This window comes from Glycine soja, chromosome 8 (genome assembly GCF_004193775.1).
Source record: "Glycine soja cultivar W05 chromosome 8, ASM419377v2, whole genome shotgun sequence".
NCBI lineage: Eukaryota > Viridiplantae > Streptophyta > Magnoliopsida > Fabales > Fabaceae > Glycine > Glycine soja.
The window spans coordinates 15744450-15754569 of NC_041009.1; the positions used below are offsets into that span (position 1 = coordinate 15744450).

At 33.5% G+C, this 10120-nt stretch overlaps 1 protein-coding gene across 6 annotated transcripts; it reads right to left on the bottom strand.

Moving 5' to 3' along the window:
* Positions 1–607: 607 nt before the first annotated feature.
* LOC114422317 (inactive protein kinase SELMODRAFT_444075-like) lies at positions 608–6611 on the bottom strand. 6 transcript variants are annotated; one of them, XM_028388611.1, is made up of 11 exons: positions 6418–6611; positions 5566–6052; positions 5003–5275; positions 4529–4683; positions 4346–4440; positions 3183–4216; positions 2692–2852; positions 2314–2390; positions 2075–2222; positions 1748–1897; positions 608–1163 (listed from the first exon to the last, which is right to left on the bottom strand). In XM_028388611.1, exons 3-11 carry the CDS (start codon positions 5184–5186, stop codon positions 915–917), a joined length of 2253 nt encoding a protein of 750 aa, XP_028244412.1. In that variant the 5' UTR covers positions 5187–5275; positions 5566–6052; positions 6418–6611; the 3' UTR covers positions 608–914. The 6 variants fall into 6 exon arrangements, with proteins under 6 accessions (XP_028244412.1, XP_028244413.1, XP_028244410.1 ...); XM_028388612.1 differs by lacking the exon at positions 6418–6611 and adding an exon at positions 6144–6305 and having other exon boundaries at positions 5696–6052; XM_028388609.1 differs by lacking the exon at positions 6418–6611 and adding an exon at positions 6144–6305.
* Positions 6612–10120: the final 3509 nt, after the last annotated feature.

Consider the following 10120-nt stretch of genomic DNA (forward strand, 5'->3'; position numbering starts at 1 on the left):
CATAACCGGGAAACAAGACATTTGACATGTCTCTTGATTGTATTATGTCTGAACATCACAGCCATGTCACCATCAGCCAACCAATAATTTTTGTTTTACATGCTATAAAAGTCAAGAGTTCAAGAAAAATAGTAACATTTGTCATTATCAGCCAACCAAGGTGTTCTGATTTAGCATGCTTCTCAAAATAAAAAATTTGAATAAAGAAATCACAAGTTCGGTTTCACCCTTAATTTAAGGCTTAGGATAAGTTCATTTGCATATAAAGATAGTAAAACATCATCAGTAAAATATATGAAATTCATAATTTTACATTTTATTTTAATTCAAAATTTTAATCTTAATTCATTTTTTTTTTAATTTTCTTTTCATTATATCGAATGAACTCTTAAAGTTAACTGATGTGATATTCTCACTGTTAGTTCAGATGACAATCTCAGTTCAGGTTTGTTCTCTTCTTAATGCATGCATGTCCATGCAAAAACAAGCATTGAAAAAAGAGGAAAGAAAGTGAGATGAAAAATTATTATATCATCCAAAGACTACCATGCATATAAAAAATCAAGATTTTTAATTTAAGAAAAAAAGCTAATAAAACTCAGTTATATGTTAAGTGAAAATGGGTCAGAATCATGATAGTCTTGGACCATGTAATTGATCAAGGAGAGAGAGTGAAGACCATAGACAGCACTTAAAGTCTGCCAAGGTCATTTAGGCACTAGTTTACATGATTTCCTGAAATTTTTCAAAAGGTTTTCTATACTTACCTATCCTACTTTCACTCTGCTATACAGATGCAAAATCAGATCCCATTGAACAAAAAGAAGAAATAAGAAACAACAAAATAATAGGTGGGTAACAAACATATTTTATATTTAGCATAACAAGAATGCAACTTTTCATCATTAATCACTTCAGATGTCATCTACACATGAAGCCCTTCTAGCCTTGTCCCTATCTCCCCAATAGGAAGGCTTGTACTTGTCAAGGGATAGCTTTCCACTGAAGGACTCCAGAGACTCTTCTAAAAGGGGACCACTATAATGGTGCTGCCTTTGTAACGGCTCTGACCAAAGTCTACCACTCCGGTTTCCTGCATCATAACCTGGAGTTGAGATGTAATTTGAGTCCATCACCATGTCACCTTCTAGTATTCGGAGAACCTTCAATAAACAACCACAAGTATGCCAAAACAGTTAGGCTAAGCTTTTAGTATTTCAGCAATGAGCATATTATATTATTAAAAAAAATGTAACTAAAAAGTCTTGCCTAAGACTAGCCATTAATTAAACTTGGCTTTTACGGAAATTGAAACAAATTATTTTCATGGTTTAAATACGTTTTAGCACACTTTAAGGACGGAAAACAAAAACATATTTTGGAAGGACTAAAACGAAAAAAAAAAAAATTAAGAACAAAAATGAAAAAAACGCTAAATTACAGGGACGAAAAAGGTATTTAAGTCTATTTAAATGTCACACATAATTAAAGTGGAAAGTGGAGCAGTTTAGGAACTTAGGCAAGTTGAGAAGAAAGTGCACTGCACGCGTGTGAGGAATTTTACTATACAAGTCTCCTGATATTTTGGAGAACATGTTATAATCCTTTTGTGCCTTTCCTACAGGCAGTGTAGGATATTTACCTAGAACTGTTTAACATAATCAAGTTCCAAGAAATATGCAATTGAGAGTTCTTAGGATCCAGCCAAGTTTGCTAAAAGAACAAAAGGGTTCAAAACTTCCTTTACCTGTGACATGCGTGGTCTACATTGAGGATCTCGCTGTATGCATAATGATGCAGCATGCAGCATACAATAGACCTCGTGTTCTGAATAGTGGTTACCAAGCCTTGGATCAATCAGTTCCTCAATGGCATCTTCTTCCAAAAGTGGTCGTGCCTGTTTATTATTCAAAATTTTACACAATTAGGCAAGGCTAGGCAAAAACAACAAAATAAATTCAAGCTTTATATGTTTGTCAATTGGATTGTCATGAATGTTACTATTTACTCTCCTGAAATGGTGCCAACAATTCAATAACATAACAAGTTAGATATTCTCATACTCTTGACTTACCCACTCAGTAAGGCATTGCTGCCCCTTTGGCCTAGTGAGATCCACAGCTTTTCTCCCAGTAACAAGCTCCACTAATACCACCCCAAAGGAATAAACATCAGCTTTTTCAGTGATTTGGCCACTTTGAGCATATTCAGGAGCCAAATACCTACACAGAAATGGCATAGCTTAGTTGCAATCTGATATTTTCATATACAAGTTTAAGGATGAAATTGTTTCAAGCACAATACAATACTTACCCAAATGTTCCAATCACTCTAGTTTCGACACCTGTGTCCCCATCAGGCTGCCACCTCGCCAGACCAAAATCGCCAACCTTACATCATAACATAATTCAGCACAATTACAATACTGTTAGAAAATGAAGCACACATTCGATGCATCTCAAAACACACACTTAAGATTGTGATCTGTAGGAAACTGAAAAATCCATGACCCTTTACCTTTCATAAGTACTTTTTTTAAGCAGTCCACAATTATTTTAATGAACAGAAAATTTGAGGCAAAAAAAAAAAAAAAACTGTAGAGAGATGCATATTCAATAATGAAGTGATGGTGTCTTTCAATATGTAAACTATGACACGGTGTTGTACAAAGGAAGGAAAGCAGTGACCTACCAGAGGTTCAAAATCATGAGTTATGAGAATATTGTTTGGCCTCATGTCACGGTGGATAATACAACCTACTCTGCACTCTTCATGAAGATATCGTAAACCACGAGCAGCTCCAACAGCAATTTTTTGCCGTGCAGACCATTCTAATGGATCCCGTTGTCGCCCTGAAATACGTCAAAGTATTAAATCAATTTACAATCAAGTCACCATATTCATATCACTGAATGTAACATGAAAATATCATGATGTTAACATACTATGCATGAATACAGCCTTTAAAGACAAAAGATGTCATGATAATTGGCATATCCATTTATAAACTAAAAAAAATTGATTTTAAATTATCATTTTCCAATTATTTATTGACACTTAGAAATATGATATATACTTAAGAACTTGACAGATTATGAATTTGACAATCTTCACCAAGTTCAGGCCAATTCTAAATATATTTCTATCATGAGATAATTTGGTATGGGAGCCAGAGAAATCACCATATAAATGTGAATCCAATGATCCATTGCATATGTACTCATAAACCAGTAGCCTTCTTTTATCCTCTATACAGAACCCAATGAGCATAACAACATTGCGGTGCTGAGCACAGCTCAAGACTTCCACCTCTGAGCAAAATTCAAGATCACCTTGAGAACTAGCCAATTTATGTTGCTTGACAGCAATGACTTGTCCTTCTGGTAGAACCCCTCGGTGAACAGATCCAAACCCTCCTTCTGCCAAGAAGTTGGCCTGTGAAAATCCGCCAGTAGCAAGTTCCAACTCAGCATAGCTGAACCACCTTGGAGGTTTTCCAAAAACAGGTGCCTTGTGTTGACATATTGAACATAATGGAGGGGGACCAGGTGGGGCGTTTCCAGATAATGCTATTGCTTCTCTTAAATTCCCACTGAAATCCATGTCATTTCTATAGGTTGAGATTTCAAATCCAGCTCCTCTATCAAGCCTAGAATACTTTTCTAGGAAAGCTCTGGTTGTTGATGCTTGAGGCATACCGTGAGACATCTCTGATCTCTCTTCATTGCATTGTGTTGATGGTTGATGTAAAAGCAATTCTGTTATCCATGGCTGGTATCTCATGCTTGCTGAAGATGTGGATAGACTTTCACTTTCTGTGTCTGAATTAGTATCAACAAGTTCTTGACTTTCCTTGATAGTTTCCTCTTTTTTGAACTCACCATTCATCTCTGATATGAAGAATGGTGAAGTTCCTGGATCAGAGCTTGAAACTGATGAAGTACCAGCTTCAGTTGCAGTGAATGGTGTCCCTAGCTCAGGGCTGCTAGTTGGAGTTACAGCTGGTCCTTTGATAGAATTTAAGGAATCCAGCTTTATTTTGGTTCGGTTTTCAGGCATGTCATCTTGCTCAGAAGGTGATGGACCTGCTTCTTCAACTTCCTTCTTCTGTGGTCCAATCAAATTCAAGCGCAGTACTTTAGGCTGAGAACGCTTCATAACTACAATGTTACACTGCAGTTCTTCCATGCATCGCTTTTCCTCATGTTTAAGCTGTCTGCAAAGAAGGCAACAACACAAAATTTAATCTCAGAACGAAACAATAAACCAAAAATGTAGATATCATCAAGTTTTATGGTTACAATAGGAAGCTTCTCAGTGAGGAAAATATAAGAGAGACTATTACTTGTCTAATACAACCCAATTGGCTTGTGCTTTCTTGGCTTCGGCAGCCACTGCTCCACAAGGTGATCCGGATACAATTTTAATCCTGACATTTATCTGTTGGGGAAAAGATTGGCATGAGGATACAACCTCAAACATTCAATTTGCATGAACCCTGCATGCACTAAGGCTACTAAGTACTAACCTTGTTTGGATCATAGACATTATGAAGCTGTAGGATCATCTGAGAGCAAGAATCAGTGATGTCACTCTTCTGCTCTGATATTGTTCCTGGAGGGTACTTCTTAATACCACTGGCACAATCACCAGCAAATCTCGGAAAACCCCATAATCTTCTGCCTGCATACAAGTAGAATACCAGTCAATTACACAGAATACCATGGTGAAGGTTCAAATTCCCACAAAAACAAAACACTGACAAAGTTCATAGTTTAGATCCACTCATTGCTATTTCCTGCCACATTGCCATCACAATTTCAAAAGGAAAAAGCATGAAACAATCCCTATATAGGGCGGATGATATACATGAAAAACCACTGACCATGTTACATACTCACATCTGAATCAAATCCCCATTTTTCCAATTTGCCAGAAAAACAATCTCTGACAAGAAAAAGAAGCACAAAACTAGATCAAATGCAGGCAAAAGAGGAATTACCTGAACTTTGTGAAGGCACAACCACTAGTAGTGTAATGCAATCCCCAGGTTGAACAACATGACTGAGAGACCAAACAAGAGCAGTCTTTGGAATTTCCTTTGATGCCTTAACGGCAACAATAACCTTCTCAACGCCATCAGAACCTTTCTCTTGCTTCCCCCGCTTCTGTTGCTCTTGACTCATCGGCACCAATAATAATAATGCCTCAAAAACTACCTTGCTCAAAAGGTTGAACTCTCAACAACCATCCAAAGCATATGTGTTGCCAATTCCTATATAGGAGAAAAAGAAACAGAAGAAGAGGTTCAGTGTCATATCTATCAATCATTAGCCTGCCCCACCAGTACAATTATTATTTATCTTATCACCAACATGCTTGTACATTCCACAGGGCAATAAAAGAGACAAATTCTTATAACCAAATTCAAACCATTTCGTATTTTGTATCAGTATCAGAGACTCAAAAGTAAAAACCTCCCCCCCCCCAACGTTCACAGAATCTTGTTTCATTTTACAAGTACCCTCCCAAAGGTAGTATCAAATCCGGGGGAGAATCAGATACCCTTTTGGGGATCAGAAAGCAGCAAGACGAGGTTGATGCAGCAGCCCCAAGTTCAAAATGCAAAAATGCAATTCAAGCTTTCTAAAACTCAACAAGATTCAAAGCAGTGAAAGATAGCATAGCATAGCACCCTGCTTTACTTGCTCATTGATGAGAAATTTGAAAGGAAGACCCTTGACTCCACTACACTACTAGCTGTTGTGCTTTTTGTACTTTCAAATCACCTACTACCAAGTCAGAATAGTCGAAAAGAAGCTGCTTCAAAAAAGGTAAAGGGGTTGTGTGTGATTTGGATCCAACTATTTGGCTCTACTATCGAAAACACTTAGATGGAAGCCTCCACAAAAGATTCCTCTGCATAAATAGTATCTTGTCCTTCCTACTTCAACAGGAAAAAAAAAATAAAAACAATCCTAACTCCCCTGAACCTCATAGACACATAAATATGACTTGAGACCTCCTTCAAAGTTCACCCTCACTTTTTACCCTGCATAGCCCCAGATTCAATGTACATCAGAAAAATAATAACAATATTGCAGAGTTAGGTGTATGAAGAAGAAATGCGAATAAATAAATACATGTATGTACAAACATATGATATGATTTTACTGATAACTTGCAACCGCCATTTTGTTGGTATAGAAGGTCAAAAGCATCATTGGAGACAAGGAAAAAAAGGGGGGGAGGCCAGAATAAGATCCAGTCCAAAACTTTCATTTTCTTTATTATTATTTATTTATATTATATTTGTCCATCAAGCACAATCCCTGTGGACAAATGATACAACCAGCGAAAAAACAAGAAAAAGGAATATCACACTTTTTTATAAAAAAAAATGTTTTTTTTGCTTACAATTATTGTCTTCAGATTATCTTAAAAATTTGATTTCCAGCGAAAACACGCCTGAGCTAACCAACTTCAATCAAAACACCTCTTCCCCCATTAAAATATGAAAATGGGGCAAGAACAAAGAAACACAAAAAATGAAAAAAAAAAAAAAAGTTGGAGGCTTTAGCAACAGATAAGCCAACCCTGAAAGAGAAACCAGTATTGGTTGATAGGAAAATGAGTAATGAGTACAAAATGGTTTCTGGACAAGAAAAAAAAAAAGGTATCTGCTTTGTAGCGACTGACCAATGGAACTGGAGACAGAGAAAAAAACATAAGATGAGAAAACAAAACTTACAAAATTTAAATAAAAAGGATAAAAAAAAATATTACTCTTTACTCTATAGTTTAAAAATAAAATTAAAATATTCATTTGCTCTTCTTAAATTGTCTTAATTTTAAGTTTTAGCCTCTTAATTAGAAACCGAAAGATTTAGTTCCTGAACAGTTTATATAACGGTTCATTATAGTAAAAAAAAAAAGTGTAATTTATTGATTATACAAGCCAAGTGTTCTATGACATTAGTAATCAGTAATTAGTAATAAAGATTAAAACTTAATTTTCATGTACGTCTAGAAACTAAAACTTATAATGTTGTAAAAATTTAATGAATAATTTAACCTATAATAAATAACACATATACTTTTTTTACAATATCATTTAATCACAAATTATTTCTTTGTAATAATTATTTCTTTGTAAATCACACTAAATATAATTTCTAATTAGTTTACTGTATAAAAACTCTGAGTGAAAATTTTGTGTACTAATATTAAAAAAATATTTTACACTATTAATCAATAAAAAATTATCATAAAAATATAACTTTTAAGATAATTATCATCAAAATTAACAATATTAAGAAATTTTTAATAAATGGGCATATCATTTTTTAATAAAACTATCACTATATAAGTTTATTTTATAAAAAAAATGGCATGCATGCCTATTAACTGATAAAAAAAAGTGATATTAATAGTATATATGTTTTTTTAAGAAAAATATAAATTTTAGGAGAAAAGGCAATCGTGTTCCTCTCTGGTTTGGTGTACATGGTACAACAGTAAGGTGAAGAAATGCAGGGACCTGCCAGCCACCTCATCTTCTATCAGTTTTTCATTTTTGCAGTAAAATCACCTTCGAGGGGTGGTCACGTTTTGAATATGAACATGCCCTCCCTTTTTCTTCTTAATTTCGGATATGCCCCTCAGTTTTGTTAAAAGTACGAAACGACATCGTTCGAGGCTCTGCGAATTTTAATTTTTAAATGTTTATGCACGGGCGGGATCTTATAGAAATCTAAAAGGGGTTGCTGATCTGCTTCTTCTGCATGCATTGGTGTTTTTATGACTTATATGTCATTAATAAAGGGGCAGTGTCGTGTTATGGTTGTGGTTATTTTACTATGACAAAAAAAACTCACTGACTTATTTGGGTCACTGACAAATGAAGCAATTTGTTACATGGAGCAATGGGAAGATAGCTTAGATAAGAGTGCTGTGGGGGTGGGGGGACCTACATGATCATATTGTATTTGTTTTTTCTCATCTTAAATTTCAAATTAAAGGGTGTTTGTTGTTTTGTTTTTTGGTGATTCGAATGTGCTAAAGTTTTTTGCTTCTTCCTAAAGTTGTGTGCCGGTTGAGACCAAAACAGTTTGGAAGGGAAATCTGGGTGACATCACAATGGAGAGGTGTGTGTACTTTTTTATGATGTTAATTGGGAATTTTGAGATTGGTCTCATCATTGTCTAAATTAAAAGGTACTCTCCCATGAATCTGCTGTCTAACGTTGTTATTGCTCCATTATTAGATCTTACCTTCATGATTTTGCTTATGATTGGTTTTACTGCTAAGTCAAAATATTGAATGGATGCAGTGATTAACAAATGGATATCATATTCTAAGTTTCATGTAAAGATTAATATTGTCATACGATAGCAACAATGGCCAACTCAGTGAGATAATTTAGTTGTTGGAAACTTTATACAATATTAAAATGTATAGAAGAAAAATTACATATTACAAAACTAAGTCTTATATTATTTGAACATTAGTTTTTGAATATTATGTTTAACACCATATATACATACATTAATTTCTATTTTACATTTAAATTTTATCTTTTTCTATATGTATAGATACTAAAAATATTTTATAAAAATCAAAAGAATAATAAAATTGTCTCAAAATTGTTGTGAAAAAACTAATTCCAAAACTAGTAGTTGTTTATCTGATTGAAATTGTAATAAACACGATTTATCATCCAACAACACATACTTAACGCACAAAGTTATAAGTATATCGTACCAACAATGCCATACTATATATGTTAGCATACATTGGTCATTTTCGTAAAAATAAAAAACACATTTCCTACCATCAAATGTGTCTCACATTTGACAAAGTTCAAAATAAGAATTGTAGAAAAATAGTTTTGTAGTAATCCTTAAATGATTATAGAGCTCACATGCATGACACTGAAAGAAATTTCCTGCATTTTTATAGGATTGTTCTAGCTTTTCTGTTGTTCTCTTTTCAGCTGTTTTTATATTGTTTATTTAAAATAACATTGCATAATATTTGTATTAATATTTAATTATAAACTCACTTCATAAAAATCATAAAAATTATATAATTTTAAAAGGACAAACAACTTAAAAAGAGACAAAAAAAAATCAAATTAGTAAGATATGGAGTGTGAGATTACACATTACAAGGGCATGGATAGCAAACTGCTGGAGGTTCTTGTCCTCTTCTCTGACCCCCATTGAATGGTTTTTGGATTTGGCCATAAATGCCATAGCGGTTAAACTTTAAACATGCACCGTCACGTCACCGTAACATTCAATTAATACTAGTTCATTCAACTAGTATTTTCGGTCGAGACGAGGGTTTCCACACCCCGAGGTCACACTCTCACTCCTCTCATAGGATCCACTCACCTGAACATAACTTCTCATGAATTCCACATTCTTTATCACCAATTTTGTATTGTTTTTTATTGGCTATATAACAAGGATTTGGTGATTAAGGAGAAACAAAAATGATAAAAGTGATGGATTCGATCCTTTCTATTCTCTAAACAAAAAATAATGCTTATTGATAAATAAAAAATTAACACCAAAAACATTATAAGAGCACGTGTACGTGTGTGTTGAGGAGTACTTTTAATAAAATGATTAATATATATACATATATAATATCTCGTATTTCTTTTGAAAATAATTTAAATTACTTCATAAAATATAATACTAATAAGTACTGCATTTTTAACTGTCATTTTAAAATAATCCTTAACGAGACTCAAGTATTATCTAATAATCTAACTTGGTAATGGTTGAGTTTCTCCCCTAATATAAGTTTTGATATGTACCCGAAAAGGTTTATTTTTTTTCGTTTCATTCACGTGAAGACGATCGAATAGAATATAAAACTCGTTTAATTGAAACTGAAAGTCATTATATTTAATCAAAATTATTGATATAAATATTGTAAATTTACACCATAGCACAATATATTAACATTTAATGTATTAAAAACATATATTAATTTTTTTATAGAGGAAACAACATATATTAATGGTCAGCAAAAAAAAAACATATATTAATTCTTTGTAACAATAAGATTATTATTTATATAATGTACTATTAAACTGCTAATATAA

Coding starts and splice junctions, on each gene's coding strand:
- LOC114422317 (XM_028388615.1), bottom strand. CDS start 5,186: ATGAGTCAAGAGCAACAGAAGCGGGGGAAGCAAGAGAAAGGTTCTGAT. Junction 4,441..4,528: donor ATGTCTATGATCCAAACAAG/GTTAGTACTTAG, acceptor TTTCCCCAACAG/ATAAATGTCAGGATTAAAAT. Junction 2,391..2,691: donor CTCATGATTTTGAACCTCTG/GTAGGTCACTGC, acceptor TTATGATGTAAG/GTTGGCGATTTTGGTCTGGC.